The following is a 12,134-nucleotide window of genomic DNA, read 5'->3' on the forward strand; positions in this document are numbered from 1 at the left end:
CAATTTCCCCAAAATAGAACCGTCAGGGTTCATGTGGTTAATCAGTGATAGGTATTGAATAGAGCTCCAGGCAAGGAGAGAGAATTACATTTCACTGTGGCTGCATTTATTGAGCAACCACTTTTCTGATGCCTGCTGTCTCTGTCTGTCTGTCTGTCTGTCTGTCTGTCTGTCTCTTATCTTCATATTTTACACTTATGTTTTTCTTAAATTAATACCGTACACCGTCATACTACAGTGTCACACAAATGTAGCAAATAAACAGATCTGTACAATCTCAAAATGTGACAATTTTTGTGGTTTTGGACATAATGTTTCCACCCGACAGCAACGATATACAATTTATACATACCGGTACACACAAAAATGCTCCATGTGGATTTTAATATAGCATGCTTTTAATTAATGTAGCATAGCTTTATTATGATGTGTTGTGTTTTTTACTGGGGCAACCAGTCCTACATTTAGTCGGCGAGAAAAGGCGAGTTCTTCCCGAAATATGGTTATGTGGTTACGAAAGGAAAATAAGTAATTTGTGTCTCTATCTCTGCTTCTATCTCTCTCTCTCTCTCGCTCTCTCACTCTCGCTCTCTCTCTCTCTCTCCCCCCCTCCCTCCCTCCAGGCCTGTATGCAGGTATAAAGTTCTTCATCATAGACTTCCTGTTTAGGAGCTGTCCTAAGCTCAGAGATAAGTATGACACCCCCAGCATGGTGTGGATCAGCCTGCCCACCGACCCCCAGCTCAGAGAGAGGACCAACCTGGTGGCCAGACGGGTACATGATCCACAAACATGCACGCTCACACACACTGCACACACACACACACACACACACACACCACACACAGCGCACACCACACACACACACACACACACACACACACACACACACACACACACACAGCACACAACACACGGCACACACACTCAGAAACCCAGTTTCACCCTTATCGCCCTTTTTGTTTTGTTACACACAAGCACACATACACACGCAAACACACACATGCACGCACACGCAAATCTACTCACTTTAACTGAAATAAAGTTATTTCATGCTAGTATAAAAGAAAACATTTAATAGGCTACATTGTGGTTGTGTTTAGGTCGAATGAGTGAACACAAGTGCCATCTAGTGGACAGAACTGACCACCTAGGTCCATTAAAAGTAGTTAGTCTTCTACTACTGAGGATAGATGTGTGTGTGTGTGTGTGTGTGTGTGTGTGTGTGTGTGTGTGTGTGTGTGTGTGTGTGTGTGTGTGTGTGTGTGTAGTCACGTCACGTCACGGTATGAATCACGTTATCCTGTCATTTCCCTCTCTCTCAGCTGTCTGGCTCTCAGGTATGGATGCCAATGTGTCTGTCACACTGCTAGTGGCTGGGTGTGGTGGGTGTGTGGCGCGCGCGTGTGTTTGTGTGTGTCAGAGAGAGAGACACACACCTCATGACATGGGAGTGACTTGGCTTGTTGGTGACATGGAATGAATTCAAATGTCTGTAAATTTGACATTTCGCAGTTTTCCCCCCCACACAGTGGGGACATCATCAGCTTTTGTTCAAATGATCAGAAATGAAATTCCATCATACGTCAGACATTTTGAATCCATTTTGTCACTGCCACACTTTAGAATAGAACATGGCTGAGTGCTGCGGTAATTTAAACCCCGGTATTTTACCGAGTAGCTCTAGTATGTTGTAGAATCACCCCTTAACCTCTTAAAGGGAGTATAAGTGATATTTATTTTGTTAAGAGTGAAATAGCTCTATATGCACATAGTAATGATTGCCCGTCTCTCCAGCTCTTTAACAATCAGAAAACATTTTGGGATACCAATTTCATCCAATCAGGAAACCGGACCCATGCATGATACAGAACAAACAAGTGCGATAGAAAGTGATGAACCAATGAAATGAGCAGACACAATTGGAAGTGGAACACTATAATAGTGATGCTGAAAAAAATGGGTTCTTTCTCCTGGTTGGATTAAACTGGTATCTCACCTGAGAAACAAATTATTCAACAAAACCAATATCACTTACAGCACCTTTAAGCCCTACATATTATACTTAGTTGACCGAAGTCCTTCAGGGCTCTGTACTAGGGCTTCTACTGTTTCCGCTGTACACCAAATACCTTCGGCAAAAATATCAGATCTTACAAGCTCACAAAGTGCTGCGTTGCAACTTGGGACACGTTTGTAGCTCTGATATCTTTTTTTTTGCTAAATGTTCGGCCCAGAATACGGATTTATTTATATTTATATTTATATTATTTTTTAGTTAGACAGTTAATTTGCTAATTTACATCTGTAGTCCCTGAGCAGGCTCTTAACCCATTTTGACCTGAGATCAGATTCTAAAAATGTCTTCTACATCCTGACAGTTTTCTGAAAAAGCTATGATTCTGTCGTTTAGTTCTTCGATTTTTCAAAAATAGCAGACCTACAAGCTCATAGCTCGCCGCTTGGTGGCTAGCACCAAAATGGGTTCCCACCCGAAATGGGTTAAAGATGAAGACAAAACTATCGATACAAAAACACATGCAATACAATACAATACAATTACAAGAACAAGTAAACATTGTACAGGGGACAGAACAACCAGAACAAGTAAACATTGTACAGGGGACAGAACAACCAGAACATTGTACAGGGGACAGAACAACCAGAACATTGTACAGGGGACAGAACAACCAGAACAAGTAAACATTGTACAGGGGACAGAACAACCAGAACAAGTAAACATTGTACAGGGGACAGAACAACCAGAACAAGTAAACATTGTACAGGGGACAGAACAACCAGAACAAGTAAACATTGTACAGGGGACAGAACAACCAGAACAAGTAAACATTGTACAGGGGACAGAACAAGTAAACATTGTACAGGGGACAGAACAAGTAAACATTGTACAGGGGACAGAACAACCAGAACAAGTAAACATTGTACAGGGGACAGAACAACCAGAACAAGTAAACATTGTACAGGGGACAGAACAACCGCAGAGTGAAGTGAGAAAGGATGCTAGGGGGGTTGAGTGATTCAGCAGATTGATTGATTGGTTGATTGATCGATACTTCATTAACAGTTTGCAAAAAGTACAGAGGTACAGTCCTACAATAATGCTAAAAGGACAACACAAAAAGGGGGGGCTTGTTTCCATTGTGGTGTGAATTGAATACACAGGTATTCAATTCATCAAGAGAGAGCCATATGACTCTCTCAAGACTTTACAAGATATCATCAATACTAGGAGCAGTACAAGTATATTTACATAAAAACAGTGGGAGAGTCATTTATTTTGGCAAGCTAGACGTCTACTGTAGGTTCAGTTGCAAATTGCAGGTGCTCTTTATCGGCGGTTTAGAAGGAGGGAGGGAGTCACTTTTTGATGGCTGCTGGAGGAGAATTCCACACTTTGGTGGCATAATAGTAGGCCTACAAGGAATTCTTCCCCATGTTTGTGCCAAATCTGGGAGGAATGAGATCAGTGTATCAGTAAGAGACAGAGAGATAACATAATATGGTATCTATCGCCTATTTAATGGGTATATGAACAGACTATAAAGTGGTCTGCTCATTTCCAGTAAGGTTGACTATTCAAAATGTACCTGCTGACACCATAAGAATGTTTATATAAAAATAAATAAAACTCCTAATTTTTGGAATTTGGAAACGTAACTTCGGTCAGGGGAGAAATCCCCCTTCTCAATAGTACCAATTATGTTTTATATCGTTAATGTTGTGTAGTCACCTTTCCAACGAGGTATAACATGTAAGGATAGTGACATCGGTCTTCCTGGGACGGCCACTTCACAGTCTGTCTTCGACTTCACCAGTCTCATGGAGCTTGGTCCGAAATGGTGTTTCAGTGCCAGTGTTGCTGCTTGGAGCCGCATGCACAAACTCAACAAAGTTGCAGGATCCATGCTGATGTGTCAGTCACACACCGGTGCTGGCAGGTCGCTCAAAACGAGAGCGATTGTCAACCGATGCATAGTGGTTGGATTTTGGAAAACTTTCGGGGGGGCGCGCTACCCACATGAATTGAATTTGCTTAGTTGCTCATAACACGATTGCACGATCCTTACAAGTTATACCTCGCCGTAAAGGTGCCTAATCAATGATAACAACGATAATACAATTCCAGTCGGGATAAATAATCGACGGAAATTAAGTTTTAAGTGTAGAGTACATGAATGGCTTCCAACTGGGCTGAGCATGGGTGCACGGTGGGTGGGTGGCTTAGGGCAGTGGTTCCCAAACATTTTAGCTCGAGACCCAAAAGAGAAATTTGTCTCCCCAGGACCCAAACTATTGAAAATAGCAGATCTACAAGCACACAATGCATCGGCAATGCGACACGTTGTGTGCTTGTAGATCGGCTATTTTCACTACTTCTTAAACATTTGCTTTCTAATTTATGGATTTTATTAGATTTCTTTTTTTTTCCATTATTATAATTTATTTTTTCATAATTCTTTAGAAATTTTGTTTCTAATTCATGAAAAAGCTTTTTATTTTATATATATTGAAATGTATTGAAATAATAATAAACAAAAAATAAAAGCATGTATACTTGACCCATAAAAATGTGTCCGCGACCCACAAATGTGTCCCGAGCCACTGTTTGGGAAACAGGGGTTTAGGGGGTCCTGTGCAGAACGGCATGGCAGCTTCACAGACAACCTGAGTGACACCTCACTAATCCACTAAACCACACACACACACACACACACACACACACGCAACCAGCTTTGGGGGCAGGTTTTAGCCCCACATCGTCTTCAAACTAACCGACAGATCCGGCTAAACATTGTTATGCTGTGATGCTGTAATGAATACAGTGTGTTGCAAAAAACTAAAAGATGAGTGATCTCTGCTTTGCACGATGCCACCACCAGTCCCCCCTCGCCTGCATCGGAGATGCATTTGCAAGGCTATACTCAAATTAAGAAAGTACATGAAGTGATGTTTGGATATGTTGAGTCCTATAAGGTTGCCCACTGTTATCACAAATGCTAAGAGAAAAACGATAAGTAAGGTTCTCCCCGTGTCCCCTAGGGTAGGTACCCTCACAAAAACCATGCAGTAATCCTGGTCTCTAAACTACCTCCCCCTGGCCAGCCGGGGCGCCTGATGGAGGAGAAAGGAACTGGTCGGAATAACGTGTTCCTTCCATGCGCTACATGTACGTCCGGCCAGGGAAACTCTCCCCCGTCAGGTGAAAAGAAGCAGCTTGGACTACTCATGCATAGAAGGAAGAATGAGGTCAGTCCGCTGCCCCCCCAGGAAGTGTAGCGCCCAGGATTACATTAGATAATTGGATAAGAATTTTAAGAGAAAAAAAGAAAAACGATAAGTAGCCGTTACATGACGGCTGACGTCCAACACAGACTTTGTAGCTCAAAGTAATGTGTGGCACATCGGGGAAGTTTGAGGTGAAATACAAATGTGGTTTGTGTGGTCCTCTTGAAGATCACTTGGTATTCATTCAACTCCTTGTGTAGGACTTGGTACGTTGAGTTACTTTATGATGATTTACCACTTTTGCCTCGATTACGATAAATCAATTACATATTTTGTGTGTGAAAATAGCAAATCTACATGCTCGCACAACGCTTGTAGGTTGTCTATTTCCACACGCCACCGTTGTGACTCTAGGCCCATTTATAAAGAGAAGGGTGGAAAAACTTAATTATTTGATTGACCTACAGGAGCCAGATTAGGTCAGAGGTTCTAAACGTGGGTTTTAAAATCCACTTAGTATTTTGGGTTAATTGGACAGTTTTAGTGCACAGTGTTCAGAAAATCTATTAAACACATCTCTCTCTCTCTCTGTCTCTGTCTGTCTGTGTCTCTCTCTCTCTCTCTCTCTCTCTCTCTGTCTCTGTCTGTCTGTGTGTCTCTCTCTCTCTCTCTCTCTCTCTCTCTCTGCCTCTGTCTCTCTCTCTCTCTCTGCCTCTGTCTCTCTCTGTCTCTGTCTGTCTCTCTCTCTGTCTCTGTCTCTGTCTCTCTCTCTCTGTGTCTCTCTCTCTCTCTCTCTCTCTCTCTCTGTCTCTCCCCCCCAGATCCAGCCTCTGGCTGCGTCCAGGAGCAGCGTGGTGGCCGTGTCCTGTGGGGTGAGCAGGGGGGAGGAGGAGACGGGTCGCTTCCACAGCACCAAGAAGGGAGCCTTCCACGAGATCTTTAACCTGCCGGAGACAGAGCGCCCTCTGGCGGGTGAGGACCCCCCAGAAAAAGTCCTAATTTAATTGTAACAGTTTATGGGTCATATTATAGACGGTCTATGGTCCGTCATTCGAAAAGAATGTCAGAACCAACCGGGTCTCAGAACAACATTCATGGGTCCGTGTGTGTGTGCGTGTGTGTGTGCTTGTGTGTTCTCAGTGTGTGAGAACGGCTGGAGGTGTTGTCTGATCAACAGAGACAGAAAGATGCCTACAGACTACATTAGAAATGGAGTTCTCTACGTCACAGAGAGGTAAACGCACTGCTTCTCTGTCTGTGTGTCTCTCTCTCCCTCTCTCCAACTTCAACTCATTTTAATTAGTCACTCACTGGTAGGTGAGTCAGTAGGGCACAACTGCAGTGACAACAAACAGAGAAATGTGTGGGGAGGAATTCCCCACACATATATATATATGTGTGGGGAATAACGACTACATTTGGGAGATAAAACATACAAAAAAGAAAGAAGGGAAAAGTCAAACTGGAAAATGTGTAATGCAGTAAGTCTCTCTGTCTGTCTCTCTCTCTCTCTCTCTCTCTCTCTCTCTCTGTCTCTCTCTCTCTGTCTCTCTCTCATCTCTCTCTCTCTCTCTCTCTCTCTCTCTCTCTCTCTCTCTCTCTCTCTCTCTCTCTCTCTCTCTCTCTCTCAGTTCCCTGTGCTTTGAGAGCTCTAGTTCCAAGTCCAATGCCTCCAAGAAGAATAAAGTCATAAAGCTGATAGACATCACAGACATACAGAAGGTATGAACCATCCTCAATCATCTCACCGATGAGCCTAGCCTACTGTAGCCTTTTAAGGGTTAAATAGCACTGTATTTGGGGTGCATATTTAGTTTAGACTAGACATGGGTTAAGGTTAGGTTTAGGTGTGCTGCCCCGTGGGAGGTTAGGTTTAGGGTGAGGGTTTGAGATAGGTTGTAGTTGTAGGACTAATGACTGGTCTAACCAATGACTAGTCTAAACCAGAAACTGTCTAAATTAAGTACTGCACCCCTGTATTTTGATAGTACTCATTGCTATAGAGTGTTTCTGTTTGTTCAGTACCAGGAGTCTCTATGTCTATTCAGCGCTTTGGGCAACAGAATATGCATTTTCAGGCCGGGATATCAATTTCATCCAATTCAGACCCTTCTGACTCCCCCTCCGGCGCCTATGTAGAGGGGTACTCTCTCCTGATTCGCATAGAATTGGCAACCCACCTGGAAATGTATCCAGGTTGTATTGTGTTTACTGGTATTGAGCCTCTTGTGTTTCTGTGTCCTCCCCAGTACAAGGTGCTGTCCGTTCTGCCAGGCAGTGGGATGGGCATCTCCATAGCCACGCCCTTGACACAGAAGGTGCACAGCAGCACACACTGATAAACAACTACACTTTTCAAAAATAGAACATGTACAAGCTTGCATTGTTTCACGATTTTTGAGAACCACTTAGTTTAGTTGTTTTAGATATTTTTGGGGGGCTTCTTCTGCCTTTATTTGTTCTAGTCCATCCATCTTCAACTGCTTATCCGTAGTCGTGTCGCAGGGGCAACAGCTCCACTAGAGAGCTCCAGACATTCCTCTCTTTGTTCTAGTCAATGTTCTAAAGAGTTTTCTGAAAAACCTATGATGCTATATATACAGGTACAGGTATAACTCAAATCTAAAATGACACAGATGCTTTCCTAGTTTTAATGGCTTAAAAGGAGTAGGTCACCCAAAAATGTACTTATCTTCTATCAATTACACACCCAATGAAGCCTTGAATTCATGGAGATTTGTTTGTTTTTGTTGCATTCCTGAGCCAACCATTTGATCACGTATGTACACATACACAGAGACTTGGTGCATTTATAGTTAGAAGATAGATAGGAGACTCGGAAAGAGACTCTTTGAGACTCCGCCGGTCATCAAATTGACTCAGACAAAAACATGTCCATGAATTCAAGGCTACATGGCTGTGTGTAATTGATGGAAGGTAAGTCATTTTTGGCGTGAGCTACTCCTTTAAGCACCGCCTGTGGCGGTCATTCGGGATTCACGGGTTTCTCTGTGTTCTCCCTCAGCCGCTGGTGTTTGGCGCCATGATCCACCGAGACGAGGCGTTTGAGGCCATCTTCACCCAGTATATGAAGATCCTCACCTCCACCACCAAACCTCCAGGCAGCCCAGAGCACTAGTCGGACCCTCGCTCCACTGACAGCACCCCCACACAGGGGGGGGAAGGTGCGGGGCTATAGATACCGACGACAACCGCGCCCTTTTGAACTTGACTGGAAGATAAGATTCTCCATTTTCCTAAGGACGTCCCTCCCCTCCTCTTACGTATTTGATTGGACGTGGAGCTGACCACCTCCTGCGGCGCGCGCAATCGGACGGCATCTTTCTCGTCATCTAAAAACGGCCACCGTGCGTCCAACGTCGATAGGGATTGGTGGATTCTGTATTTTCCACGTCTGTGTGTCGGCCAACGGGTTGGCGGAGATTTCGCTAAACATCACGCAGGGGGGATGTTTTGGATGGATGTGGCGGCTGTTATCAGTCAGCAGATGCCTGGTGGGTGGGTGTGGGTGGGTGGCCGGACCTCCTTCCCCCTCACAGACGTGTGTGTTTGACTGTCTTCAGAAGATTGCTGGGCAGGTGTTTGTGCCCTGCGTGGCCATGGACGTGTGCGCGGTCGGCGGGCTGAAGAAGCTGGAGTTTCTCTTTGCTTACAGGAGTTCAGATCGTATACTCAGTTTGGCCAAAGAACCATGAGAAATGTCCACGAAACGGTAACCCACAAGCGTCTGTCGGTCAGTCGCTCCCCTGGAAGATCATCGGATGTATAATGGGTGCAAGTATCCTGTATCTGACTTATTGTCTGGCTGGGAAAACACCCTTCTTAAAAAATAAATAAATAAAATTGTGTGTGTGTGAGCGTGTGAGCTCACCCAAGCCACCCATCGACTAATCTAATATACGGCAACCTTCCCTGTGTTTCTTCACTAGTCCGAAGAACACAGTTTGCCGGCCACTGCTACAGAGCTGACAATGAGGTTATATCTTTCTTCCCTTCTTCTCTGGAGTCCTGCCTCAAAGCAGACCAGAGGTAGAAAACTATCGTTCCCTGATGTCATCGCTAGGGACACAGGCATCAGTAAGCAGGAACTGGGGATGGCAATGTAGGACCGGGAAGTAAGAGTGTGTGAGTGTGTGTGTGTGTGTGTGTGTGTGTGTGTGTGTGTGTGTGTGTGTGTGTGTGTGTGTGTGTGTGTGTGTGTGTGTGTGTGTGTGTGTGTGTGTGTGTGTGTGTGTGTGTGTGTGTGTGTGTGTGTGTGTGTGTGTGTGTGTGTGTGTGTGTGTGTGTGTGTGTGTCACTGACTTGCAAAGCTGTATTGGTTGGGAACAAGTCAGCCATGGTTTGACTGACAAAGGAGTCCTTCTGTGTGTTTGTTTGAGTTGCTACAGTGTAAAACAAATCGACACACTCCGAGGAGCATCTGCTATCGTGCTTTTGTAATTTTTAAGTGGGTGTGTGCTTAGAGATTATTATATATTATTTTTCTTCAGAAATGCCTTTTACTTTTCTGGGCGTTACTTTCCGTTTCTTTCGGCTAGGAACGGAGGCTTACCGCACAGTAAATCCTGAATGGAAATCCTGAATTTATTGTTAAAGATGGAGCAAGTGATTTTCTTTGGTTAAATATATAAGTGTTAAATACTGTTGCTCTATATTCTGAAATTGGAAGTGATGACACAAAGAAATGAGCAGAGAAAAATTGGAACGTTATAAAAAATTAAGCTGATAAATAGGTACTCTCTCCTGATTGGCTGAAATGTCACCTCTTTTGTTATCATTAACCTTACCTTTAATTTAACTTTGAAAGCATAAAAAATGACCCTACAAATACTCTAAGTAGTTACTTGATCTGCTTAACATGCAGAGTAAAGACTTTAAATGCAGCGGAGAACATGTATGCATGTATGCAGCGGAGAACATGTATGCATTCGCTTCAACACCCATTGTGCATTTGTTTCAGCAGGTGTAGACAACCCACCCACCATAAGAGATACAGGGTAGACCACCCACCATAAGAGATGAGTGAGCATCCTTTATTCTTTACTCCTGCAGTCCTTTGAACCATTTCAGGGTAGAATAAAACAGCTACCAGTCAATTTATTTAAACCAATGAATTATTATTCAATAATAAATACTTTTGAAAATAGCTTCAGTTTTATTTATGTGCCCACAATAGATTAATAGAGTTACAGTAGGGGTTAAAGGCTCGCTGCCTGTGGTGTTGCTGGGAGCAGCATGGTCTCAAACTGCTGATATCTGCAGACAACACAGTGCAGAACTAGCCTGGTTAATAAACCAGACTAATATCGCACGGACCGCGGGATATTAGTCTGGGGAGGCTCAGCTTGGATTTCATTTCCAGGGGAGCGGGTTGAAACATTTTCTCTTTGACGCAATTGGTCAGAGCTACTGTCAGTCAAAGTTCTCAAGCATTGAAAGTCACTGTACCAAAGCCCGCCCATATTGCATACCGTGTCCCGATTGGCCGCCCCATTTCTCTGGTGTAGGAAATGGGCGTACAATTGAGCCTCTCCAGACCGTAATCCGCCGGCAGGCAATTTCTTTTTGCCAACGGCTGATTCGGTCTGGTTTATTAACCAGGCTAGTGCAGAACCGCCCTCTGGTGGACAGATTTGCATAACTCACAAACATCCGACTCAAATTGCGTCTCACAAGCTGCAGAAGGGAGCCAATGACTCTAGGCTGCAGACCGCTTTCTCATGAGTCATGTCATTTGTCACTTGTCATTTTCAGTAGCGTTCACACTATGATACTTTCAATAACAATAGGCGTCACTTTTTTTTCATTAAACTCTGAGAAATTACAAAACTGCGACCGCATTCCGCTGGGCGCTGGCCTTTTAGAAGCCGCTCATCAGAGTGCCTTTTCTGGACGAATGGAGCACTTTTTAATGTCGAAAATATATACTGTATGTGTTTTTTTTTTTGTTTTTTTAATGCACTTATAACGTGGTCTGATTTTTATCAGCTGTCCAATCACGACGGCTGTAAATCCACTTCTACACCTGCTAGTTTAAAATGTATTTTTCCTACTGTAGGCTATAGATAGCAGTGGCGGTTTCTATTTAAATTTTCCAAAAGAGAAACTATTTATATACTGTAAATTATTTTAAGCCTGGAACCAATTAAGCCACCCAGACTGAATGATGACATAAAACATCTGTGTAAAACATACATACAAATAATTCAAATTAAAATAAACAATTTACAAAAATGTTCACCCTAGGAGCCTGGGTGGCTTGATTCCAGGCTTAAAATAATTCATATAAATATTTTTGGAATTCTCTATGGAACCACAAAATGCCCACCACTGCTAAGCCCTATATTGCAAAGTTGCGTTGAAGTCTGTTTCAGCCAATCGTGCAAACGCTGTGTCATTGTAAACTAAGGCGGTTATAGAACTTATAGTGCACATGTGTCATTCTGTTCTGTACAGTTTACAATGTGGGCATTTCTTTTTTTTTTACAATGTAGGGCCTACATTGTAAAAAAAAAAGAAATGCCCGTAGAGCTTTAGCTAAATGCCTACATTGTAGGCATTTAGCTAAAGCTCTACGGGTAAATGGTAAATCAACGAAAACAATGTAGTTCAACAAATTAACTTTAATGCCAACATCAAACTTAGCATCAGCATCTGTCTAAACAACATGCTACTTAAATAACATACTTAGCATTTGTAGTCGAGTAAACCGTATACTGTATGTTTATCTAAATGAACAAGTAACCACCAACATACAGTACATTTGGTCTCCAAAAATGCTACAAGCTCAAGCTTGTGGATCTGATACTTTTGAAGCTTTTGTGTGACGCCGTGTGTAGACTACTTGTGTGTAGACGATCAAGTAG

General features: G+C 43.2%; 1 protein-coding gene across 1 annotated transcript in view; it reads left to right on the forward strand.

The window, feature by feature from the left end:
• Positions 1-8,723, forward strand: part of gramd4a (GRAM domain containing 4a) — a 52,967-nt gene extending 44,244 nt beyond the window's left edge. Inside the window, exons 12-17 of the mRNA XM_083758239.1 lie at positions 624-775; positions 6,069-6,219; positions 6,388-6,481; positions 6,879-6,969; positions 7,497-7,565; positions 8,273-8,723. Of these exons, the coding sequence (XP_083614365.1) occupies positions 624-775; positions 6,069-6,219; positions 6,388-6,481; positions 6,879-6,969; positions 7,497-7,565; positions 8,273-8,386 (671 nt within the window). The 3' untranslated portion in view covers positions 8,387-8,723. The remainder of the gene's footprint in view (positions 1-623; positions 776-6,068; positions 6,220-6,387; positions 6,482-6,878; positions 6,970-7,496; positions 7,566-8,272) is intronic.
• The last annotated feature ends 3,411 nt before the right edge of the window (positions 8,724-12,134 follow it).

The sequence above is a fragment of the Protomyctophum parallelum genome, assembly GCF_964188405.1.
Source record: "Protomyctophum parallelum genome assembly, chromosome: 22".
In the NCBI taxonomy this organism is placed as follows: domain Eukaryota; kingdom Metazoa; phylum Chordata; class Actinopteri; order Myctophiformes; family Myctophidae; genus Protomyctophum; species Protomyctophum parallelum.